Genomic DNA, 26,651 nt, shown 5'->3' with positions numbered 1-26,651 from the left:
TTTTTTTTTATTGCTGAGTAGTATTCCATAGTGTATATATATATCATAAATTCTTTATCCAGTCATCAGTTGATAGGCGTCTGAGTTGATTCCATATCTTAGCTATTGTGTATTGAGCTGCAATAAACATGAGGGCTCAGATCACTCTTCCATATACTGATTTCATTTTCTTCGGGTAAATTCCTAGGAATGGGATGGCGGGGTCCTACAGTAGGTCTCTATTCAGATATCTGAGGTATCCCCATACTGTCTTCCACATGGCTGCACCAGTTTACGTTCCCACCAACAGTGGATTAGGTTACTTTTCCCCATATCCTCACCAGCATTTATTGTTTGCTGATTGCTATATGAGAGCCATTCTAACTGGGGTGAGGTGAAACCTTATTGTGGTTTTGATTTGCATTTCCTTGATGGCTAGTGATCCTGACCATTTTTTATGTGTCTATTTGCCATTTGAATTTCTTCTTTTGAAAAATGCCTGTTTAAGTCCTTTGCCCATTTCTTAACAGGATTGTTTGTTTTATTGTTGAGTTTCTTGTGCTCTCTATAGAGTCTGGATATTAACCTTTTATCAGTTTAGTAGTTTGCAAATATTTTCTCCTGTTCTGTTGGTTGTCTCCTCACTTTGCTCAGTGTTTCTTTTGCAGTGCAGAAGCTTCTCAATTTGGTGTAATCCCATTTGTCAATTTGGACTTTGATTGCCTGTGCTTCTGTGACAACGCCTTGCAGAGTTTTCCCAATGTCCTCTAGTAATTTAATGGTATCAGTTCATACATTTAGGTCCTTGATCCATTTTGAGTGGATTTTTGTGTGGGACTTAAGGTAAGGATCTTGTTCATACTTCTGCATGTGGAGATCCAATTTTCCCAGCACCATTTGTTGAAGAGCCTGCCCTTGCTCTAAAATTTTAGCTCCTTTGTCAAAGGTAAGTTGTTTGTAGATGCATTTATTGATTTCTGGAGTTTCTGTTCTGTTCAGTCAATCTGCATATCTATTTTTGTGCCAGTATCAGGCTGTTTTGATTATAACTGCCCTGTAATATGTCTTGAAATCTTGTATTGTGATGCCTCCGGCTTTTTTTTTTAAATTAATTAGCATATTATTTTTTATTTATTCGAAAGAGTTACAGAGGGCGGAGGCAGAGAGAGGTATTCCATCTGCTGGTTCACTCCCCAGATGACTGCAGTGGCAGGAGCTGGGCTGATCCGAAGCCAGGAGTCAGGAGCTTCTTCTGGGGCTCCCATGAGGGTACAGAGGCCCAAGGACTTGGGCCATCTTCTACTGCTTTCCCAGGCCACAGCAGAGAGCTGTATTGGAAATGGAGCAGCCAAGACTCGAACTATTAGCTATTAGGGATGTCAGCCCTGAAGGCAACAACTTTACCCACTACACCAGAGCACCAGCCCCTCTGGCTTTGTTTTTGTTGTATAAGAGTGCTTTAGCTATTTGGGGTCTCTTGTGTTTCCATGTGAATTTTAGCATTGTTTTTCCTAGTTCTGAGAAGAATATGTTGGTATTTTGATTGGGATCACATTGAACTGTAAATTGCTTTCAGTAATATGGACATCTTGGTGATACTAATTCTTCCAATCCATGAATATGGAAGATTTTTCCATTGTTTTGTGTCTTCTTCTATTTCTTTCTTTAATGTTTTGTAATTTTAATCATTAAGATCTTTGACTTCCTTGGTTAAATTTATTCCAAGCTACTTAATTTTTTGTAGCTATTGTGAATGGTATTGATCTTAAAAGTTCTTTCTCAGCCATGACATTGTCTGTGTATATAAAGTCTATTAATTTTGTGTGTTAATTTTATATCCTGCTATTTTACCAAACTCTTTTATGAGTACCATAGCCTCTTGGTGGAGTCTTTTGGTTCACTTCTATGTAGAATCATGTCATCTGCAAATAGGGATAGTTCGACTTCCTCCTTTCCAATTCGTAGCCCTTTGATTTCTTTTTCTTGACTAATGGCTTTGGCTAAAGCTTCCCGGACTGTACTGAGAGTGGGTGAGAGTGGGCATCCTAGTCTGGTTCCAGATCTTAGTGAGAATGCCTCCAACATTTCCCCGTGAAAGAAGATGCTGATTTTGGATTTGTTATAAATTACCTTGATTGTGTGAGGAATGTTCCTTCTATACCAAATTTGCTTAAAGTTTTCATCATGAAAGGATGTTGTGTTTTATCAAATGCCTTCTCTGCATCTATTGAAATAATCATATGGTTTTTCTTCTTTGGTTTGTTAATATGATTTAGCGCATTTATTGATTTGCAAATGTTGAACCATCCCTATATACCAGGGATCAATCCTGCTTGGTCTGGGTGAATGATATGAGTGGTTCATTGGTAGAATTCTCACCTGCCACTCACATTCTTTTAATTGCATTTTCCCACAAACTTCCTGAAGCCCCTTCATGTTTACCAGATATATGACTGGCAAAAATTAATTGAACTTGTTTAAAATAAAATGCACTTAGGCCGGTGTTCTGGCATAATGGATCAAGCAGCTGCCAGCAACACTGGCATCCCTTATGGGTGCTGGTTCGTGTCCTGCCTGCTCCACTTCTGACCCAGTTACCTGCTAATGCACCTGGGAAAGCAACAGAAGATAGCCCAAGTGCTTGAGTCTCTGCACCCACGCAGGAGACCTGGCTCCTGGCTTTGGCCTGGCCCAGCACCAGCTGTTGCAGCCATTTGGGGAGAGGAGATCTCTCTATCTTGATCTCCCTTTCCCTCCCTCTCTCCCTCCCTCTGTCTGTCTGTTTGTCTCTCTCTCTCTCTCTCTTTCTCTGCTTGTCAAATAAAATCATTTTTTTAAAAGTCATAAAATTCGGGGCTGGCCCCGTGGCTCACTTGGTTAATCCTCCGCCAGCGGCGCTGGAATCCCATATGGGCACCAGGTTCCATTCCCGGCTGCTCTCTTCCAGTCCAGCTCTCTGCTGTGGCCCGGGAAGGCAGAGGAGGATGGCCCAAGTGTTTGGGCTCCTGCACCCGCATGGGAGACCAGGAGGAAGCACCTGGCTCCTGGCTTCGGATCGGCACAGCTCCAGCCGTTGCAGGCGTTTGAGGGGGTGAACCAAGGAAAGGAAGACCTCTGTCTCTCACTCTCTCACTGTCTGTAACTCTACCTGTCAAATAAATAAATAAAAATCTTTAAAAAGTCATAAAATTCTATTATTTTTTTCTATACAGGCAGTGTTAGACAGTGTGAGAGAGAGAGAGACAGAGAGAAAGGTCTTCCTTTTCCATTGGTTCACCCTCCCAATGGCCTCTACGGCTGGCGCACCGTGCTGATCCGAAGCCAGGAGCCAGGTGCTTCCTCCTGGTCTCCCATGTGGGTGCAGGCCCCAAGCACTTGGGCCATCCTCCACTGCACTCCTGGGCCACAGCAGAGAACTGGACTGGAAGAGGGGCAACCAGGACAGAATCCGGCACCCCACCGGGACTAGAATCGGATTGGAGGTTTAGCCAAGTGAACCGCGGTGCCAGCCAAGTCATAAAATTCTTGTTAAAAAGAATGATGATTTAACTGTTTTAATGGGAATTATGTTTAACAGATGGCATATGCAGTCTTTCCACATACTGCTTATTTAAATTCGTATATTGGAATTTCAACAAATTTAGGAGTAAATTGAAATATCTGTCTAGATGAGTTAAGATTCATAAAGTGCTCAGAACTTTGTCTGGTATGTAATATGAGTTAAAACACCGCTTGGAATGCCTGCATTCCATGTTGGAGTACTTTGGGTCAGTTCTGGACTCAATTCCAACTTCTTGCTAATGCATATCTTGGAAGGCAGAAAGCAATGACTCGGGTACTTGGGTCCCTGCCACCCATGTAAAAGACGTGAACTGAGTGTCTGTAAGGCTTCAGTCTGGTTCAGCTGCAGCTGTTGGAACATTTGGGTAATTGGAGAGTGAACCAGTGGGTGAAGATCTCTTTCTCTCTCTGTCTTTCTATCTCTCCCTCTCTCTCCCTCCCTCCTTCCATTCCTCCCTCCCTCCCTCTCCCCCCTCTTTCTCTCTCTCTAACTTCCAAATTAAAAAAAAAGAATAAATAAAAATACATAAAAAGTAAGAACAATTTGGAGAAATAAGGGAAAATATTCTGTTAAATCAGTCTGCAGAATCTACTAATTTACAAATAAACTCCTGTTTTAAAGCTTTATGCCAGATGCTTAGAACTTTTGGCATTATATACCTTTTGGCATTATATACCTGAATTGTGAAATCTTTCTTCAATACCTTTTATAATCACCTTGCCAGGATGACCATAAAAGAAAGAATTACTTGACTTCTATACTTAATCCAATTGAAAAAAAATACTAAAATGTGATTGTGGTGTCCTTATACCAGTGTTTCATTGTGTATCTCATTTTCTGTGTGACTAAGTAGATTGGGTCACTGATGTAATATTGACATTTTAGCACCTGATGTTCTATACCACAGTCTCCCTTGGGTTTTTCAGTATGGAAATCAGGACAGAAATTAAGGAACATCGGTGTTACCATTCATAATCTGTTTTTAAAATGATGTATGATAGGTACATACAATTCATTTTTTATTTTATTACATGTGTGTTAGATATTTTTCCGTGTGTATCATATTAATAGTAGAAATTATTCTAAAAATAGAAATTGGGGAGAAAAGCTGTTACTCATGTCATCTGCAAATAGGGATAGTTTGACCAAAATCAGTACCAAAAATAATTATTATGTATCTTTATGAATTTGTTTAATGTGTCCACAAATAGCATTTTTAATTAAGGCAGATTATCATTATAATCTGAACATTTTTGTCATAAAAGTAAACATTAACTTTAGAATCAATAAGGGACTGGTACACTTAGATGAAGAATTAATGAAAAACAAGTATAAAGCAGCTAGCAGCTGCCAGTTTCTGTCTTAGGATGATAATCATCACTAATTTATTTCTAGTGAATCTGAGCCGAGGTTATTGTTTCTGAGCTCAGATATTTAAGTTTTGCCACTGTCTCCAAAAGACACTTTGAAACATTAGTTGTGATTATACTGTTAAATGTAGTTTTCATGGTATAAAGTATCTGTTTTTTTTTTTTTCTTTCTGGAAGAATCAGAATGGATAATCAATACACCACCATGGCCTTGTGATAGACTGGATGTGCTTAATAGACATAATTTGCTCTGCACAATTGCACACGAACTCTTAGCCAAGAGCCTTTACAGACAGACATTTGAAATTTTGCAGAATCTACCAGGTTTCCAGAATTCTCAAGGTATGTTTTTTTAAAAGTCTAACTTGATCATCTTTTGCCCATCTAATGTTTAACTCTTAATAAGAATCAATTCTCTGTTTTTATATTATAAAATTTTTTTAAATTAAATGGTTTTCTGTAAACCGTGTTCTCTGCAAAGGGAATATACTATTGTTTCTCAAAATCAAAGGTCTTTGGGTTGTTTGCCAACAGTTCGTAACACAAGCATTTTCATCAGTTCCCCTTTGCCTATCTCTGTCAAGTATCAGCAGGCAGTATGTTTAAGTACATGAAGAAGCCTCATTGTGTAGCAATAATGAACGGTGCTTTTTCTCTTGTCACTTAATAAATACAAAATTTAGTTTACATTACTTTGGAATACAGGTAAACTTGGAATAAGAAGAAATGAAGGAGATGACAAGTTCAAATAAAGCATACCAACACAGGCACCAGTAGTTAGCACTCTTGAATGTCAAGGCTCAAGTCATAGATGGATAGGAAGAGGGAATTCTTGAGCCAAACCTTTGCGTTCAGAATGTGCTGGGTTCCAAGGATGAAGAAAGCATTCATTTGAGGGGCCCCTCCTCAATGCTTCTACCATTTCCAGTATAAATCTCTGTTCGTTTGTTTTTGTTTTTGTTTTTGTTTTTGTTTTTTTCATTTATCCCACAGAGATCCTGTGTTGCAATTAGTATCCTTATCTGTTTCTTCTTCTAGATGATGAGCTCCTAAAGTGGTATTTTCTTTATCTTGATATCTCTGGCACAATGGCTGCTGTCGAGCAGGGCTTTTAATATACAACCAAGACTTCAAATGACAGTCTAATGAAAGTTTCTCCCCTCTGTGTAGAGTGAGGGGTCAGGAAAGTTTTGGGGGCTAAGGAGTGATATAATGAAGTTTGCGTTTTAGGGAAGTTCCCCTGGGAACGTTTAGAAACTAAAGGTAAAGAAATAAACCTCTTGAAGACCTGGACCACCAAAAGGCCCTAACGTGGTAAAGACCTGGACTCGAGATCGTAGACCCAACTACCTGAGTACAGGGGTAAAAAGTTGGAAGTCCTAAGGATGACTCTTCTAAGACCAACCAAAGATAGAGAGACATGCACGTTAAAGAACTCTTGAAAATTTGAGAGTGAACACTTATTAGGAGATTATTTATTTTTAAGATTTATTTATGGCCAGCGCCATGGCTTAACAGACTAATCCTCCACCTTGCGGCGCCGGCACACCGGGTTCTAGTCCCGGTTGGGGCGCCGGATTCTATCCCGGTTGCCCCTCTTCCAGGCCAGCTCTCTGCTATGGCCCGGGAAGGCAGTGGAGGATGGCCCAAGTCCTTGGGCCCTGCACCCGCATGGGAGACCGGAGGAAGCACCTGGCTCCTGGCTTCAGATCAGCATGATGCGTCGGCCGCAGCGGCCATTGGAGGTTGAACCAACGGCAAAAAGGAAGACCTTTCTCTCTGCCTCTCTCTCTCACTATCCACTCTGCCTGTCAAAAAAAAAAAAAAAAAAAAGATTTATTTATTTATTTGAAAGTCAAAGTTATGGAGAGGAGGGGAGAGAGAGAGGTCTTCCATCCACTGGCTCATTCCCCAAATGGCTGCAGCAGCCAGGCCAAAGCCAGGAGCCAGGAACCAGGAACTTCTTCCAGGTTTCCCATGCAGGTGCAGGGGCCCAAGCACTTGGACTACCCTCCACTGCCTTCCCAGGACTACTAGCAGGGAGCTGGACTGGAAGTGGAGCAGCCAGGGCTCAAGCTGGTGCCCATATGGGATGCCAGTGCTGCAGTTGGCAGTTTTACCCACTGTGCCACAGTGGCTGTCTCAGGAGATTATTTTTAGTCATGGGAAATACAAGGATGAGGTCTTAGCTGTGTGTAGTTAATGGGGACAGAATCAGGAAGTCGTTTACTACATGGCAGATCCGCAGTCACGTGTGGTGTGGGATTATTGATACAGTAGTGTTCATGCTACCTCTGAATTTTTTGTCAAGCTTCTTTTCATATTCTCCACTACAAGGAACTGAACAGTTTGGCTTCCGATAGGTGTTTTCTGCATTTTAGTGACTGTGGCCCCTATAAGGTAAGAAAGGGCCAAGGAGAGCCTAGGGAAAAAGAAAGTTTGAGAGGCTAAGGTGGATCCATGTAATTGTGTCAACCTTTTTTCATTGCAGAAACTGTGGAAGTCTCGCAGTATAGCCTTCTTTATAATAAACTTCTAGATGCCTGTATAGAAAGCAATAGTCTTGGCATGTCATCCTCTGTAGCAGAATTCATGATTTCCAAGAACATCCCTATCGACTTTTCCTTTCTTAGAAGATTAATTACTTCTTTAGGAAGGAGTTGTTTATGGCTCAAAGCCAGAGCACACTACAAAAGTAAGTTATGTTTAAAATTTATTAATTTGATGTATTGGTTTTAAATTTTATGTTTCTAAGCCAGGTTACAGTTGTATTACTTAAGACTGGTCGTTTAAGAACATAGGTCTGAAGAGCAGTTGGTACATATTCAAAGGTAGTGGTCTGAGCTGATCTGTGTTCTTTGAAACCTTTTATTTCCCGTTTCTAGTTACTGTTGTTTTTATTTCCTTGTGCATCAGTGTATCCACTAGAGGGCGAGCAAAGGCAATAAGTGACGGTCTGAACCAGCTTGCCCTGTCTCACCAACTGATAAACACTGGAGTTATTTCTCCTTTTTGGTTGTTTAAGCATTGCTGCTTTGAAGATTCACATACAAGCTTTTGTGTGCGTATAAGCTTTCCCAGCTCTTGGGAGAACTGCTGGCGATAAATGTATATTAGCCTTTGGGGGAACAACGAGTTTCTCAAAGGAGTCAGCACCATTTTATATTCATATTCCCACCAACTGTAGATTATGTATGAGGTTTTCTGTTTACATCTTCACCAGCACCTGTCCCTGTGTCTTGCTTTCAGCCTTCCTAGTGGATTGGTTAAGTGACACCTCACTGTGGTTTTCATTTGCCTACTCCTAATGATCTGTGATGGTCAGCACCTTATGTGCATGTTTGGCCACTTACAAATCTGCTCTGAAGAAATACCTGTTAAATCCTCTGCCTAATTTTCCTTTTCCCTTTTTGAATTGGTTTTCGTTTTGTTCTGTTTCAGTGCTGTTGTAAGAATCTGTAGACACACACAGACACACACATAGAGAGATGCGCTGGATACAGGTCCCTTGTCAGGGGGCCTGTGAGTTGCTGACACTCTGTCCACTCTGGAGTTCTCTTTCATTTTCTAGATGCCTTTGCTCCCCTCTGTTCCCAGACTGATCAGAAGGAAGATGCCCAGGGACGGCAACGCCACTTTCCTGCCGCTCTGCCTTGTTCTCCCGAGTCCTAAAAGGCCGGCTTCTCTCTCAGAGCTGAATCGTCTGTGATGAGGAGATGTTGTCATTGTGTTTTCTTTATTCTCTTCCTCTCCTCGCCACTGTCAACTGAGAACGCTTTTTTTTTTTTTTTTCACGGTTTCATTTTCAGGGGGAAATGATGTTAGCAATTTCTACTTAAAGTTTATTTCTTTCTTGTCAGGAAAGTGAAACAGAAATGCCTGTAAATTATACCTACCAGTAGCTAGCAAAGTGAATGAGTTAACAGTTTGTTGCTCTTGGCAGTGACCTAGGGAGTTGAGAATACCTCGCGCTTAGGAAATAAAAATGTGGAGCCAGAAAGGCTGTGTGCCAGGCTGGCTTAGGGAGTTGAGTGCTTATCCCCTTATCTGTAGTGTGGGAGTAACTAGACTTCATTTCAAAGGTAATGAAAGGTTAAAATGAGACGAAACCTGTATGTGTATAGCACAGTTGCCTGGCGTACAAAAGGTCCTCAAGGCTTTAGTGATCATCATCCACACTTGAAAGTTGTCCTGAAACATTTTAGATAAGTTTTACATTGGTTTTTGATAAAATAGTACAGTATAATGCTGCCTGTATACAATTTGGTGTAAAGGAGTTTTAAAGGGGATTTCCCTATTTTTGCTTCTAATGAGCACCTGAATATAGGTTAACAGTTCAGTCTCTGCTCTGGAAAAGTCGCGTTTGTAGCACATGCACCGATAGGCAGAGCTGTAGACGCCCAGCACCGGCAGGGTGCAGAAGCCGTTCCTGGTCAGCGCTGACTGGCAGCATGCCAGCCTTGCTGTCGGAACAGTGCGCAGCACACAAGAGGGAGTGCACTCGGACACACTGCGGCCACTCCCAGGTGGAAGGAGGAGCTTCACCTGGTCTTTGGTTTGATTTCTGCATTTTGGTTTCATGATTCAAGATGGGGAATAATAATAAACATAGATAGTTGTCATGAGGCCCATTAAAACAAAGCCTAAGTAGCTATTCTGGTTTTCTGATTACTCTGAAATTTTATTGTATTCATTATGACTTGAAATAAATGAGTATTGGTCATGTTAAGGCTCAAAAGTCATGTTTCAGAGTGCTTTCTATATTTCTCATTGCATATTTAATGTGTCAGAAGCATTTTACAAAGAGTAATGTCAAATATACATGATAAGCTCTTTGCCATTTAATCTGTGTAATGAATTGGCTTCTTATGTCAAGCGTTATTTTTTAATGTAAACACAAGTATTTATCATCTAGAGGTATTGAAGTCTGGGTTTTTACCTGTTGGGACCTTAGTAAAGTTTGACCTGTTATTTGATTTCAGGTGCTCTTTCATTGGGTTGCTACCCACCTTTGGAGGGAAATTTATACCGAAAACTTCTTCTGATTCCTTCTTATTTATCTGAGATTGAAATGCTTTTAGCTATTGAAATCTTCATGGTTTCTAATGCTAGTAGTATTCAGAGTCCTGGGACCTCCACACAGATGCTGCAGATAGTTTTGAAAAGGTTTGTTGCTAGAGCTTTAACTGCATTCTGAATGCTGATCCTGGCCCCCTAGGATATGTGTATTTATATGCTTATATATATTTGAAAATTCTTATATTTATGTGTGTTGCAAACTTTGCTAACATTTAAATTAAGAATTATACCTGTTGGAGGCTTAAAATGAAACAATTTAGTATCATTAAATAAACATTTCAGTGACTTCAAAAATACCCTTAATTCAGAGAAGTATTTTCCTGTGTTTAGAGATCCATACCTGAAAGATCTTTATCTTTTTTTGTCAGTCCAGAAGATAAGGGCCAGGTCTACAAGGGAAGTATGTGATAGTTTATTAGGATCAGTCAAGAATATTGTTGAAAATAAAATCATAGGCCTAGTTTCTGTATTTTTAAATGTTGTTATAAATGCATAAAAGAGTCCCAGAATTGAGACTTCTGCCACTCCAGTTTGCTATTAGCTGTGTCCAGGAAACTTGCAATAAAAGGATTTTGTGGGCCCCCTGTTTGAGAGCTTCTTCACAAGAATTTTACTTCAGCTTGTGGTATTACAACCAGATCCTCAGATTGAATATTAAATTGGTTATCTGCTACTGTGGGTCAGACAGCTCGGAACAGGTTAGCTGGATGGTTCTAGCTCAGGGTCCTCCCTGAGTCTTTGACATTGTTAGAGTCTGGGTGTAGGAGCTGCCGTCACCCATGGGATAGCTTCCCACAGCTGTGCGACCCCTCCATGGGTGGCTCGCCGCGGTGGCTGTTGGCAGGAAGCCTCGGTTCACCACGGGCCACGAGAGTGCTTCACAGCCCGACGGCGGACTTCTCTCACGTGAGTGTTCCCTCAGAGGGCAGGCAGAGGGAAGCCGCAGGGCCTACATCAAAAACGGTGCGGCTTTTACCCTCTGCACTCTCTGTGTTGGCCTGCCGCAGGTTCCTGGGTGTTTGCTTAAGGTCCAAGACTTCTGTGATGGAGACTGAGTGTGTCTTTACTTGTGGTACAGCAAGCAGCCTGATTGTCTACCTATTCGCAATCTTCATTTTTGCTCCTAAGTCCCACAGCGGGGCCCACATGGGTACTCGGACATGCAGTGGGTCATAGGAGAGGAGCCCCAAGCTTTCAGAACCCACGACTTTTACAGTGGGTAATAATGCATGCTCTGTGACTTACAGAAGCTTACCGTCTGCTAGAGCTGGAAGCAAGCCTGCCCTTGACTTCAGAAGGAAAACCTTTGTCTTTCAAGGTTATTCGCGATGTGAACATCATTGAGCAAAAGGCAGTTTCTCTCAAGACTCCCAAATATCAGAGACCCCTGGAGAACTGTCATTCAACAACCTAGTAACCCAAGTTGTGCACTGTTGATTCTCTCTTCTGTTGTTATAGATGAGTCATTTAGGCCAGGCTACACATAAGGGAAGCAATTGGGAAATCCCTTTTTAAAAACCCACTTGCTTTAGCCTTTTTTCTTAGGGCAGCCTTGTTCCTAAGGGCTTCCTCATGCATCACTGGGCACTGTGGTGGCTCGAGGCATCTGGGCTCCCTGTTATCCGACTGAGGACCTGGGTTTCCGTTAGCTCTCCCCGGTGCTTCTGCAGTCTCGTCAGTCATGCTTGAACTGGGGGACATCTGTGACCCTCACGCCTAACTGGAGACCCCCCTAGATCTCTACTTCAGTCTAAGCCATTGTGTGCTCTCGGGCTGAACCCTGCTTGTTACAGTAACCCACGTGGGAATTTTATTCATCTTTTGATTTTCAAAAACTGCACATGGCTGGCATTTGCCCAGTCTGCCAGATTCCAGGGCATCTCTTTCTAAGCTAGAATGTACTAGGGAGTACCTGGAAACTCTTTGCTCTGTGACCACTGGTTCCTATTTCAAGAGCAAGTCTTCATTTCCTGCAGTGGGCAACGCTGTAGTGTTTTAACACGTAGGCTCCTATTAAGAATGTACTGCTGGACCCCATCAGTACTAAGAACAAGAAGCAGTGAATACATGGAAAAGTGATGCCCAATTTAATGTCAAGTCTCTATTTTAAATTTTTCCCCTCCCTACCCGGAGGAAAAAGTGCTACAAAGTATGAATTTTCTATTTTCTGTTAGCACATGCCCATTTGCTGCTTCATTCCTCACATGTCCCTAAGCGCTGGCGCTGGGCCAGGGCTGAAGCCTGGAACCAAGAACACAGTTCAGATCTCCCTTGTGGGTAGCAGGAACCCAATTACTTGAAACCTCCCCCCTCCTCCCAGGGTGTACATTGGCAGAATGCTGGCGTCAGGAGCCAGAGGTGGGAATCAAACCCAGGGACTGCAGTCCGAGATGTGGGCATATCAACCACAAGCTAAATGCCCACACCTAAGATACGAATTTTACCCAAGTAAATAGAATTTATGGCAGATAGAGTTGCTAGGAAAGTTATTAAAAAGGTAAATTCAGCACTTTGTTAAGAACTAAAGACCGAAAGTTTAATAAGGCACAGAGCAACACAATCTCTATTACCAAATGTTAGCTACATACTGTCTGGTTATAACTAAAAATGTCGATATCCAGGTAAAACTAACATGTCACAGTAGATCCTGAGTCAGGTTTAATATTTAATATTCTTTTATGCAGTATAATGAATAAAGTTACTAACTTTGAAAATACAAAGACACAGGTAATTAGCTGTGTTTTAGATCATTGTTTTTTGAACTGTTATTGCTCATTTAGATGATGAAATAAATCAATTTTATCAAATTTAGGATGAGACCAGCATTGTTAAATGAGAGACACTAGCACATACGTTGTCATCAGGATAAGAGTCATTTTAGGCAGGAAGGTTGATCTGGGTGGTAGCATAAGATGCCTTTCTTTTGGTGAGTTTCGGTCCAGAGGGTTTGAGCTCCAGTTACAATTATGCCTGGAAAGGACTGGTCAGAGTTTCTGTCTTCAAAGAAACCACGCAGCTTCTCCTGAACATTTCTGACTCTGTGAGGTGTTTACTTCGCAGGTGTGAAGAAAGCAAACCCCGGGGCAAGGACGACTACCAGGCTGCGGTGGAAAGGTTAATTCTGGCGGCTCGCATCTCGGACCCAAAGCTTTTCATGAAGCACATGACCGTCAACGTGAACAAGGAACAGGTCTACAGCCTGGAACACTGCTCCGCCCTCAAATGGCTGAAAGAGAATATGAAGTGGGCTGGGAAAGTCTGGCTGTTCAGTAACCATTAGGCTTTTATTTTTTTTTTTTAAGTTCAAGTAATCATTGTTGAAAATAAAAGGCAATAAAGATACAGTTCTCACTATTGAGCATTTGTCCTATATTCACATACAATAAATTCTTTTCAGACACTGAAAATTGCTGCCCATGTGTAATCTGTAATGGTTCTATCCCCGCTGAAATGTTAGCTTTCAGGTTCTGACCTTTTTAAAAGTGTAAGGGAATCCACATCTGGTAAATATCCTGAAATGCAAACTATGAAAATCACAAAGTGAAGCATTTACTGAGGGGCAGTGGGCAGACAGGGAACTGGTTTTAGGACTGCTCCAGCGGCGCATTAACCTGGGCATTCGGTCCAGTCTCCCCGTCTCCGCAGCCATCCCACATTGTTGTGCCCAGATCGTTAGATCCCTGCAGAGACCCCCAGAGAGTCGATCACACCGAACTGCAAAAGCAAGGTTTATTCGGGAGTACAAGCCGCTACAGGGGCCCCATCCAACCAACCTGCGCAGTGGAGGAAGGAGTGAGGCCCCGGTCTTTTTTGGGAGAGTTTTTAAAGGAAAAAAGGGCTACATCAGCAGGAAAAAGCAGTTACATACAGCATGGAGGCTTTGGGCACAGGGAGCTACAGCGGGGGCTTATAGCACAGGAGTTTTGGGCACAGGGAGCTACTTTGTTCAGCAACCTCTACTGTGCTGCCCTTGGTCTGCTGAGCTAGCCGTCCCTGGTGAGCTCTGACATCTCCGGAATGCCTGAATGCCTGCTTTTACAAGGACTCGGGTCTGCTATGGGAAACGGAGGCTGCTTTTTTTTTTTTTTTTTTAATTGTTTTAAAATGGAGTCACTTTGGCTCTTCAACATCCAAGATCAAGACTGGCAAGATGACATTGCATAAAGACAAACACTAAGATTCTACAGTACCTTCTGCGTTATGCCAAAATATTGTAAGTGTATTAATATTTTAAGTTGGTTCCTGAACAGTCTTCCTTCATATGGTTTTTGGAAATCTGTAGTTTGTTGCACTGTTCAGTACACCAGAACGTCTGTATATGTTCATGAAAACAAGGGTTGGTCCCGGCAAGCACTCGGGGAAACTAAACCCCGAAGTCCTCGGCCGATTCTCCAAGGCCGAAATTCTCACCCTTAATTTGATATGTAAACCAGGATTTAAGATCACTTAGGGGAAAAGTGTGGGTAACAAGCAACCAGTAAGTTGGAGGAGGACCCAGACTCCGCGAAGAGCACCTCACGGGCCGACCCCGAAGTCTCCTCAGACGACGGAGGCCCGGGCCCGGGGGCCTGACGGCGGCGCCACCCTAGGACGGGCTGCGAGGCGGCGCCAAAGGAGGAGTCATGAAAGGGGGCGCGGGGGCGGCAAGGCGGGCCCCAGCGTCGAGAGCCGCGCCGGACGCCGAAACCCAGGGCCGTGCTCAGGCGGCCGCGGACGGGGAGGCCCGCTCGGCGCATGCGCGCGCGCCAGGCGCCAACGGCCGGCCGTTTTCCAGCCTCGCCCCGCGTACCGCCCACGGCTCCTTCGCCCAAGCCTCTGCGCAGCCGGTAAGAGGGCGGAGGGGCGAGGCGCGGGCCGGGAGCACGGGCTGACGCCCCCAGCCTCTGGGCGCCCCGGCGGGCCGTGGGACCCGCGCGCAGGCGCCCTGGGGCGAGCACGGGCGCGGCGCGGCCCAGGAGCGCGCGTGCCCGCGGCGGCCCCTGCGCGGGCTCAACCGCCGGCCGGGCGAGCGCGGCCCGGGGAGGCGCCGGTCCGGCCGGGCGAGCGCGGCGCGCTGGGGGCGTCCTCCGATCTGATGGGCTTCCCCGCTTTTGTTATCCCTACCCTAAATCTAAAAAGCGGGGAAGAGCTGCCCGCCCTCAGCCCTCCGTGTGGCTCCCCGAAAGCCGCGGTCTCCATGAGAGCAGCCGGCACCGACTTTGCTCAAACTTGCCGAATGAGGAGCGGTGCCCGGTGGCCACAGCGCACTCGTGGGGAAAGCGGTTACACGCAGGCGTGGGCATGGCCGAGTGGCCAGCGGGTTGCCGGTGAAGGACAGGACGAGCGGTAGCTCCAAACGCGGTGCGTGGCCCCGGAGCCCGCTCCCCTGTGACTGGCGCTTAGCAATCGGGGGTGCGGCCCTAATTGGATAGAGAGGCCGGCGGGGTCTTGGTGCACCCCGAGAAGGTCGACGTGCAAAGACGTAAGGTTACATTGCAGGGCTGCAAGAATCCCCACTCGCCTCAACTCGTCCAGCAGCCTGGTTCTGTCCGTTGGCGGTGATTTGGAGAAGAATGGTATCCTTGCCATCCCCCATGGCACCTGTGGCTCCTGGGAATTCCAGGATGACGGGCTACACAGTCCTCTCCCTCCGAAGCTGCTCCCCCTCGGGGACTCTGCCGTAGCAACACAGGACTGACCGCCACCGGGCCGAGGCCTGGCTCTGAGCGTGTGCCGACCGGCCTCCCCGCTTCCCGGTGTCCAGGCCCTGCCCCCAGCCTCCCGGGGGCCCACACAGGCCTGCGGCCACTCCCAGCCCCAGGCCCCGCTGCGACACCAGGCTGCACTCCCGGGTCCTCGCTGGGACTGGCAGTGAGGCTGGCCGGAGCCCCTCCGCCTGGGAGCCCCTGGCACCCAGCCCGACCTGAAGCTGCCACGCCCACCTCCCTCTGCCCCATAGTCCAGCACCCGGCCCTGCACCTCTGCACTTGAGCTCCACGGCCATGCTCCTTCTGTCGCTTGACGCCAGCAGACCCCGTCTTCAGTCTTGTTCACTGGGGGGTGCCAGGTGGGCAGGAGAGCACAGGGGGAAGGCGTCTCCCAGAACAGCAGAAATGGAATTCCACCCTCAGCGGTGCGCAACCCTGGGAGCTGTGCTGGTGACGAGCTCAGAGGGGGCGGCCCTGGGCCAGGACACCTGGGGAGCGTCTGGGGAAGAGATTGCTTCGTGGTGATTGACGCTGCCTGGCTCCTCTGTGAAACCCTCCCTTAGGCCCATACTGCTCGCGAGACTGCTGTGTGACGGTGGGCAGGAGCTGGGCCAGGATCCCGAGGGCCGGGAGGGAGCAGGGCAGCACAGAGCCTCCGGGGTGCACAGGGCTCCCGTGTCCTTAAGTCCCTGCTGATTCTCCTGCTTCCTCTACCGGAAGGCCCTGGGCAGAGTGAACTGTGCCTCTTCCTTAAGCATCTGCACATTGCCTCCCCTCCCTGCCCAGCCCACCGGACAGACAGATACCCTCCCAGACGCCAGGCATTTTGGGGTACAGACATTCTGAGTGGCAGTTTAACGTGCTGCACCACAATGTCCACCCCTCCACAAGTCCCATCTCCGCTATTTTTAAAAAAGCTTTTATTTAATGAATGCATATTTCATAGGTACAACTTTAAGAATATAGTGGTTCTACCTACCCTCCCACCCCCACTCCTGCCACCTCCTCCTCCCTTTCCCATCCCATTCTTCATTAACATTGGTTTTTAATTATATACAGAAGACCAACTCTATACTAAGTAAAGATTTCAACAGTTTGCACCTACACACACACACACACACACACAACGTATAAAGTACTGTTTGAGAACAAGTTTTGGAGTTAATTCTCATAGTACACCTCATTAAGGACAGAGGCCCTACGTGGGAAGTAAGTGCACAGTGACTCCTGTTGTTGATTTAACAATTGACCCTCTTATTTATGACATCAGTGATCTCCCGAGGCTCTTGTCATGAGCTGCCAAGGCTATGGAAGCCTTTTGAGACCGCAAACTCCATCACTATTTAAACAAGGCATAAGCAAAGTGTAAGATCTCTCCTCTCTTCAGAGAAAAATACATGCTTCTTTGATGGCCCCTTTCCACTGGGGTCTCACTCACGGAGATTCTTCATGTAGGACATTTTTTGCCACAGTGTCTTGGCTTTCCATGCCTGAAGGGCTCTCCTGGGCTTTTCAGCCAGATCTGAATGCCTTAAGAGCTGATTCTGAGGTCAGAGTGCTGTTTAGAGCATTTGTCATTCTATGAGTCTGCTGTGTGGCCTGCTTCCCATATTGGATCATTCTCTCCTTTTTAATTCTATCTATTGCTATTACCAGACACTGGTCTTACTTATGTGTTCCCTTTGACACTTAATCCTATCTATATGATCAATTACACTTTTAAAATGGTCACTTTAAAACGTTAAGATGGTATTAGTACCACCCAGCTTAATGGGATTTGGAGTCCCATGGCAAGTTTTTAGCTTTACCCTTAGGGGTAAGTCCAAGGAAATGTGTGTTGAACTCTACAGCTCCTCCCTCTCTTATTCCCACTCCTACTGGGATCTATTTTCAATTGACTTTATACACCTATGATTAATTCTATGTTAAGTAAAGAGTTCAATCAGTGGTATTAAGTAGAAAAATAAAAGAATAAAATAATAAGCTGTTGCTCGACAGTCAAGACAAGGGATGTTCAAGTCATTGTTTCTCATAGTGTCAACTTCACTTCTACAGGTTTCCTTTTTAAGTGCTCTGTTATCACAGAGAAGGGAGAACATATGGTATTTGTTCCTTTGGGACTGGCTTATTTCACTCAGTATGATGTTTTCTAGTTTCATCCATTATATTGTGAATGACTGGATTTCATTTCTTTTAGCGCTGTGTAGTAGTCCATAGAATACATTTCCCATAATTTCTTTATCCAGTCATCTACTGACGGGCATTTAGGTTGATTCCATGTCTTAGCTATTGTGAATTGAGCAGCAATAAGCATGGGAGTACAAATAGCTCTTTCATATGCTGATTTCATTTCCCTTGGGTAAATTCTGAGGAGTGGGATGGCTGGGTCATGTGGTAGGACTGTATTCAGATTTCTGAGATATCTCCAAACTGTCTTCCATGGTGGCTTTACCAGTTTGCATTTCCACCAACAGTGGATTAGGGTACCTTTTTCCCCACATCCTCACCAGCATTCGTTGTTTGTTGATTTCTGTATGGAGCCATTCCAACCGGGTGAAGTGAAATCTCATTGTGGTTTTGATTTGCATTTCCCTGACAGCTAGTGATCCTGAGTGTTTTTTCATGTGTCAGTAGGCCATTTGGATTTCCTCTTTTGAGAAATGTCTCTAAGTCCTTTGTCCATTTCTTAACTGGGTTGTTTGTTTTGTTGTTGAGTTTTTGATCACTTTATATATTGTGGTTATTAATCATTTATCAATTGCATGGTTTGCAAATAATTTCTCCCAATTTGTTGGTTGCCTCTTCACTTTCCTGTTTCTTTTGCAGTACAGAAGCTTCTCAATTTGATGTGATCCCATTTGTTAATTTTGGCTGTGATTGCCTGTGCCTCTGTGGTCTTTTCTAGGAACTGTTTGCATGTGCCAATGTCTTGCAGGGTTTCCCCAATGTTCTCTAGTAATTTGATGATTTCAGGTTGTAGATTTAGGTCTTTAATCCATTTTGAATGGATTTTTGTGTAAGGTGTAAGGTAGGGGTCCTGCTTTATATTTCTGCATGTGGAGATCCAGTTTTCCCAGTACCATTTGTTGAAGAGACTATCCTTGCTCCAGGGAATAGTTTTAGCTCCTGGGTCAAATATAAGTTGGTTGTAGATGCTAGGATTGATTTCTGGCATTTCTTTTCTGTTCCACTGGCCTATCCATATGTTTTTGTAAGAGTTCCAGGCTGTTTTGGTTATAACTACCCTGTAGCATATCTTGAAATCTGGTATTGTGATGCCTCTGGCTTTATTTTTGTTGTATAAGACTGCTTTAGCTATTTGGGGTCTCCTGTGTTTCCAAATGGATTTCAACATCATTTTTTGTAGATCTGAGAAGAATATCCTTGGTATTTTGATTGGTATTGCATGTAATCTATAAATTACTTTTGGAAAAATGAACATTTTGATGATATTGATTCTTCCATCCATGAACATGGAAGCTTTTTCCATTTTTTGTGTCTTCTATTTTTTTCTTTAATGTTTTGTAATTCTCATTGTAGAGATCTTTGACATCCTTGGTTAAATTTATTCCAAGGTATTTGATTTTTTGAAGCTATTGTGAATGGAATTGATTTTAGAAGTTCTTTCTCAGCTGTGGCATTGTCTGTGTATACAAAGGCTGTTGATTTTTGTGTCTTGATTTTGTTTTTATTTTATTTTATTTATTTTTAAAGAGAGGTCTCAGCTCAGGCTGACTTAATTTTTTTAAAAATTTTATTTATTTATTTATTTATTTATTTGACAAGTAGAGTTACAGACAGTGAGAGAGAGAGACAGAGAGAAAGGTCTTCCGTCCATTGGTTTACTCCCCTAAATGGCTACAATGGCTGGAGCTGCGCTGATCCAAAGCCAGGAGCCAGGAGCTTCTTCCTGGTCTCCCACGTGGGTGCAGGGGCCCAAGCACTTGGACCATCTTCTACTGCTTTCCCAGGCTCCAGCAGAGAGCTAGACTGGAAGAGGAGCAGCTGGGACTAGAACCAGCACCCATATGGGATGCCAGCACCACAGGTAGAGGATTAACCAAGTGCACCATGGCGCCAGCCTCTGTGTATTGATTTTATATCCTGTTACTTTACCAAACTCTTCTATGAGTTCCAATAGTCTCTTAGTGGAGTTTTTGGATCCCCTACATAATAAGTCATGTTGACTGCATATAGGGATAGTTTGACTTCTTCCTTCCCAATTTGTATCCCTTTGATTTCCCCTTGTTTCCTAATGGCTCTAGCCAAAACCTCCAGGGCTATATTGAATAGCAATGGTGAGAGTGGGCATCCTTGTCTGGTTCTGGATCTCATTAGGAATGCTTCCAACATTTTCCCATTCAATAGGATGCTGACTGTGAGTTTGTCATAGATTGCCTTGATTGTGTTGAAGAATGTTCCTCTAAACCCAATTTGTTTAGAGTTTTCATCATGAGAGAGTGTTGTATTTTGTCAAATTCTTTCTCTGCATCTATTGAGATAATCATATGGTTTGTGATCTTCAATTTTTTACTGTGATGAATCACATTGATTTGCGAATATGGAACTGTCCCTGCATACCAGGGGTAAATCCCACTTATCCAGGTGGCTGATCTTTCTGATGTGTTGTTGGTGTTGTTGGATTTGACTAGCTAGTATTTTTTGAGGATTTTTGTGTCTGTGTTCATCAGGAAAATTGGTCTGTCGTTCTCTTTGTTGTATCTTTTTCAGGTTTAGGAAGTGAGGTGATGCTGGCTTTGTAGAAAGAATTTGGGAAGATTCCTTCCCTTTCAATTGTTTTGAATATCTTGAGAAGAATTGAAAATTAGTTCTTCTTTAAATGTCTGGTAGAATTCAGTAGTGAAGCCATCTGGTCCTGGGCTTTTCTTCGTTGGGAGGATCTTTATTACTGAATCAATTTCTGTCTTGGTTATGGGTCTGTTTAGGTTTTCTATGTATTCATGGTTCAATTTAGGTAGGTTGTATGTGTCCAAGAATCTATCCATTTCTTCTAGGTTTCCCCATTTGTTGGCATACAGCTCTGTGTAGTAATTTCTGATGGTTCTTTTTATTTCTGTGGTGTCTGTTGTTATGTTTCCTTTTTCATCTCTAATTTTTATTGATTTGGGTCTTCTCCCCCTTTTTTTTGGTTAGTTGGCCAATAGTCAATTTTATTTATTTTTTCAAAAAACTAGCACTTTGTTTTGCTGCTCTTTTGTTTTTTTACTTTCAATTTTGTTGATTTCTTCTCTATTTTTAATTATTTCTGGATTTGGTTTGCTGTTATTTTTCTAGATCCATGAAGTGCATAGATAGTTCATTTATTAGGTGCCTTACTAGTTTCTTGATGTAGGCACCAATTGCTATAAACTTTCCTCCTAATACTGCTTTTGCTGTATCCCACAATTTTGGTATTTTATATTGTCATCTTCATTTGTTCCAGAATTTTTTTATTTCTTCCATGACCCACTGTTCATTCAAAAATATGTTGTTCATTCTCCACGTGTTTGCATATGATGTACAGATTCTTGAATTATTGGTTTCCAGCTTAATTGCATTGTGGTCGAGAATGCATGGTATGATTTTGATTCTTTTGAATTTGCTGAGATTTCCTTTACAGCCTAGCATGTGATCAATCCTAGAGAAAGTTCCATGCCCTGGAGAGAAAAATGTGTACTCTGTGGCTCTCAGGTAGAAGGCTCTGTAGATATCTGCTTAGTCTGTTTGATCTATGGTGTTGTTTCCTTGTTGGTTTTCTGTCTGGTTCATTGCTAAAAGTGGAAATATTGAAGTCCCCCATTACTATGGTATTTGAGTCTATATCTCCCTTTAAGTCCCTTAATATTTCTTTTAAATAGCTAAGTGCCCTGTAATTAGGTGTATATAGATTTGTAATAAGCACACCTTCCTGTTGAATTGATCCCTTAATCACTATATAGTGTCCTTCTTTGTCTCTTTTAATAGTTTTTGTGTTGGAGTCTATTTTGTGTGATACTAGAATGGCCACACCAGCTCTTTTTTGGTTTCTGTTACCATGGATTAACATTTTCCATCTTTTCACTTTCATTCTGCATGCATCCTTGTTGGTAATATGTGTTTCTTGTAGGCAGCAAATAGATGAGTTTTGTTTTTTAATCCATTCAGCCAGTTTGTGCCTCTTAACTGAGGAGTTGAGACCATTTACATTCAGTGTGACTATTGTTAAGTACCAACTTTGACCTGCCATGTTTCCGTAAATAGTCCTGTGTATGTATTTTGGATTTCATTTGTACTTTTGCTGGGTCATTTTCTGCATTCATCTTCTTTTGTAGTAGTATACCTGTTTCTCTGTTTCTGTGTATAGCACATCCTTGAGCATCTTTTGTAGGGCTGGGTGATTAGTTACAAATTCTTTAAATTTCTGTTTTTTTGTGGGAGATCCTTATTCTCCTTCATTCATAAATGAGAGTTTTGGAGGGTACAGTATTCTGGATTGGCAGTTTTTTCTCTTAGAACTTGGAATATGTGAATATGTCTTGCCATTGTCTTCTTGCCTATATGGTTTTCAATGAGAAGTCCAGAGTGAGTCTAATTGGGTTTCTTCTGAATCTGACTTGTGGATTCTGGTGCACAGTTTAAGGTCTGTTCTTTGTGTTTCACTGAGGAGAGTTTTGCTACAATGTGTCATGGTGAAGTTCTTTTCTGGTGGTGTCTGTTGGGAGTTCTGTGTACTTCTTGTACTTGTACTTTCTCCAGATTGGAGAAGTTCTCTGTTATTATTTCATTAAGAAGGACCTCTAATCATTTCTCTCTTTCCACGCCTTTCAGAATTCCTAGGATTCATAAGTTGAGTAGTTTCATAGACTTGTAAATTTCCAACCGTGATTTTTAATTTTCTAATTTCTTCCTCTTGTATTTGGTCTGACTGTATTATTTCTAGAAATTTGTCTTTCAGTTCTGACACTCTTTCGTCTCACCTATTCTGTTGTTAAGGCTTTCCACTGCATTGATCTATTGAATTCTTCATTTCTAATATTTCATTCTGACTTCTCTCTAATATGTCAGTTTCTTGGGAGCACTTTTCATTTAGATCGTGAATTTGTTTCTGATTGCTTCTAAGTAATCTGATGATTAATTTCCTGAATTCCTTTTCTGGCATATCCTTGATCTCTTCTTCTTCAGTTTCTTCTATTATTGAAGAGCTGAAGTGTTCCTTTAGGGGGCTCATAGTGTCTTCCTTTTTTTTTTTTTTTTTTTTTGGACAGGCAGAGTGGACAGTGAGAGAGAGAGACAGAGAGAAAGGTCTTCCTTTGCCCTTGGTTCACCCTCCAATGGCCGCCGCGGCCAGCGCGCTGCAACCGGTGCACTGCGCTGATCCGATGGCAGGAGCCAGGTGCTTCTCCTGGTCTCCCATGGGGTGCAGGGCCCAAGCACTTGGGCCATCCTCCACTGCACTCCCGGGCCACAGCAGAGAGCTGGCCTGGAAGAGGGGCAACCGGGACAGAATCCGGCACCCCTACCGGGACTAGAACCCGGTGTGCCGGTGCCGCAAGGCGGAGGATTAGCCTAATGAGCCACGGCGCCAGCTCATTAGGAAGCTTTTAACACCTTGCACTTTTTTAAAAAATATTTTATTTATTTGAGAAGTAGAGTTACAGACAGTGAGAGGAAGAGTCAGAGAGAAAGGTTTTCCTTCCGTTGAATCACTCCCCAGATGGTCGCAACGGCCAGAGCTGCGCCGATCCAAAGCCAGGAGCCAGGTGTCTCCTCCCAGTCTCCTATGCGGGTGCAGGGGCCCAAGGACTTGGGCCATCTTCTACTGCTCTCCCAGGCCACAGAAAAGAGCTGGATCGGAAGAGGGGCAGCCGGGACTCGAACCGGCGCCCACATGGGATGCTGACACTACAGGCGGAGGATTAACCTACTGCCTAATGGTGCCAGCCCCCACCTTGCACTTCTGTAATATTTTATTCCACTTGCTTAATTATTTGTCTCCCTTGGAAGACTAAAAGTACTGTGAGGACAAGACCTATCTGTGTTGCTGCTCTTCATACACATACCACCTAACAAGTCACAGGGCAGACCCAAATGAAAACACCTCTCTCCTTTCTAGGAACTTCCAGTACATGGTGAAGCTCACACACAATGTGACAAAATATACTGAGAATGTGCCAAGGGAACTATTGCACCAAAGCCCTGGGCTAGCACCTCAGACATGATTTGACAGAAAACTGAATGAGGCCGGCACCGTGGCTCAATAGGCTAATCCTACGCCTGTAGCGCCGGCACACCGGGTTCTAGTCCCGGTCAGGGCACCGGATTCTGTCCCGGTTGCTCCTCTTCCAGGCCAGCTCTCTGCTGTGGCCCGGGAGTACAGTGAAGGATGGCCCAAGTCCATGGGCCCTGCACCCGCATGGGAGACCAGGAGATTTGGGTATTCTCCCTCCTTTTTTTTGTTAGTTGGGCCAATGGTGTGTCAATTATGTTTACTTTTTATAAAAATTTGGCTCTTTGTTTTGCTCATCTTTTGTATTTTTTTGTTTCAGTTTTGTTAATTTCTTCTTTAATTTTAATTATTTCTTTTCTCCTACTAGTTTTGGGTTTGGTTTGTTGTTGTTTATTTAGGTCCTTGAGATGCATTGATGGCTCATTTATTTGGTGCCTTTCCAATTTCTTCATGTAGGCATCAATTGCTATAAACTTTTGTCTTAACATTGCTTTTGCTATATCCCATAAGTTTGTTTGTTTGTTTGTTTAGACAGGCAGAGTGGATAGTGAGAGAGAGAGACAGAGAGAAAGGTCTTCCTTTTGCCGTTGGTTCACCCTCCAACGGCTGCTGTAGCCGGCGTGCTGCAGCCAACACACTGCGCTGATCTGAAGCCAGGAGCCAGGTGCTTCTCCTGGTCTCCCATGCAGGTGCAGGGCCCAAGGACTTGGGCCATCCTCCACTGCCCTCCTGGGCCACAGCAGAGAGCTGGCCTGGAAGAGGGGCAACCGGGACAGAATCCGGCACCCTGACCAGGACTAGAACCTGGTGTGCCAGCGCCGCAGGTGGAGGATTAGCCTATTGAGCTACGGCACCAGCCTGTCTTCCTTATTCTTATTCAGGATTTTTCCGGCATTTCTGGTTGCTTTTCTCTTTTCTTGGTGCTTGTGGTGAGATTTCCCTCTGCTATGAGCTGCTATGTGTCTGTACTTTGCAGGTGGAAGCCTGCAGCCCCGCCTCCAGGAGTCCTGTTTACTTCTGGATGGTGGTGGCGGTGGGCATGAGAGTTCTGGTGCACCAAGCCCCGCCTACTGGGAGCCGGGCTGGCTTCTCACTAGTGGGTAAAATGAGCTCGAGATTTCAATATTCAGTACTTCTTGTTGTATAGCTTGCATGGTGGGGAGGAAATTACTCTGAAATGTTGTGATCCTCGTTCCCGGGTTGGGGGTGTTGTGAGGTGGCCCCCACAATTGAAGGGCGTGTGCACGGGAGGCAAATGTGGCAGCCCCCTGCTTACATTCAAAAATGTAAACAACCAATATGATTTCTCCCTGCCAGCTGTGTGTCTGGTTGCAGGGAGGGGAGGAGAAATAGATGGACGGGGTGTGCCCATGCTCTCTGTTTGTTCCCCTATAGTTTCTCTTCCTTCCCACTTGGAGCTTCAAGTGCAGTGTGCCAGGCTCCCCTGCCCGCCGCTATCTGCAGCTCCGTGGACTCTTGATTTCTCATCTGGTTTGCTGGGGGAGGTGGGGACGGGGGAGGGGGAGATGGCGCCAATCTCCTCATTTGCCTCTCTGCGCCTCCACCACTTCCCTTTCTTTTTAGCTCCTTCAACGTGGACCTGCCCAGTCTCTGTTGTACTCCTTGGCTTCTCTGCTTGAATTTCTCACCACTGTCACTGGTTTGTATCCCCTCTCCTTATTAACTATCTATTTTGCCCTGCTCGACTAGGAACATCCTGTTAACTGCCATCTTGGTCTCTCCCTCCCATCTCCATTTTTTTTTTTTTTTTTTTTTTTGGACAGGCAGAGTAGACAGTGAGAGAGAGAGACAGAGAGAAAGGTCTTCCTTTCCCATTGGTTCACCTCCCAATGGCCGCTGCTGCCTGTGCTCTGCGCCGATCCGAAGCCAGGAGCCAGATGCTTCTCCTGGTCTCCCATGCGGGTGCAGGGCCCAAGCACTTGGGCCATCCTCCACTGCCTTCCCGGGCCACAGCAGAGAGCTGGACTGGAAGAGGAGGAACCGGGTCAGAATCTGGCGCCATTTTGATGCACCTTCCTATTGATGTGTGTCTGCAGAGGTAGCAAATGATGGCTCAAGTCTTGGATGGCTGCCACCTATGTGGGAGACATGGAGAAGTCCCTGACTCCTGGCTTTGACCTCACCCTCAGCTGTTGTGATTTTGAGGAATGAATCAGTAAGTGGAATCAATCTTTCTTCCTCTCTCTCTCTCTCTCTGCACATTCCACTGTGACCCCTACAGCGAGGCCACCATTCACACACATACCCAGAGGCAAGAGATCAAGCTTGAGGTGTCTCCCATCCACTTGATAGCCCACAGCCAGACACTTCCAAAGAAATTCATGCAGATTGGGGCTTCCCAAGAAGCTGCCAGGAGCCTTGCGCCCGTAGAGGGTCCCCAGTGACCCCTCAGCCAAAGGCCAGAGCAAACAAGAGAGGAACAAAGACCAGTGCAATGCAGGGCCTCATTCCAGAGTCTGCCGGCCCCAGGGCAGGTGCTCCTTATGCAGTGGCTGCCTGTCTGCCAAGGAGGCCTGACCTTCACAGTGTCCAGCAGTGTTCACTTGGGCTCAGCTGGAGCCCAGGTAGACCTGGTCTCAGTGAGTGCCCATCAGGCTCTCAAAGTGGACACGTCCAAAGCTGAGTCTGTCCCTCACCCATGCCTGGCTCCTCCTCTTGAAGACCCCGTGGGGCCATTGGCAGCTGCGTGTTGGAGCCCTGATGTGTGGCCTGTCCCCACCTTACCCTTCCTGTGCGCCCTCCCACAT

At 44.5% G+C, this 26,651-nt stretch overlaps 1 protein-coding gene and 1 long non-coding RNA gene across 5 annotated transcripts in view; both read left to right on the top strand.

Annotated features, from left to right (window-relative positions):
* Window positions 1–13,270, top strand: part of TOPAZ1 (testis and ovary specific TOPAZ 1) — a 76,322-nt gene extending 63,052 nt beyond the window's left edge. The window contains 4 exon segments of the mRNA XM_062200101.1: window positions 5,089–5,253; window positions 7,403–7,606; window positions 9,894–10,077; window positions 13,051–13,270. Of these exon segments, the coding sequence (XP_062056085.1) occupies window positions 5,089–5,253; window positions 7,403–7,606; window positions 9,894–10,077; window positions 13,051–13,270 (773 nt within the window).
* Window positions 13,271–14,736: 1,466 nt separating this feature from the next.
* LOC133766835 (uncharacterized) overlaps window positions 14,737–26,651 on the top strand; it is a 47,304-nt gene continuing 35,389 nt past the window's right edge. For 3 of the 4 annotated variants that reach the window (XR_009866765.1, XR_009866762.1, XR_009866764.1), the window contains exons 1-2: window positions 14,763–14,816; window positions 25,941–26,059. This is a non-coding gene — a long non-coding RNA (uncharacterized LOC133766835). Of the gene's footprint in view, window positions 14,817–25,940; window positions 26,060–26,651 lie in introns of all 4 variants that reach the window. The other variant, XR_009866763.1, reaches the window with a different exon arrangement.

The sequence above is a fragment of the Lepus europaeus genome, chromosome 9 (assembly GCF_033115175.1).
Source record: "Lepus europaeus isolate LE1 chromosome 9, mLepTim1.pri, whole genome shotgun sequence".
Lineage (NCBI taxonomy): Eukaryota > Metazoa > Chordata > Mammalia > Lagomorpha > Leporidae > Lepus > Lepus europaeus.
This window is presented reverse-complemented; position numbering and strand designations above follow the sequence as displayed.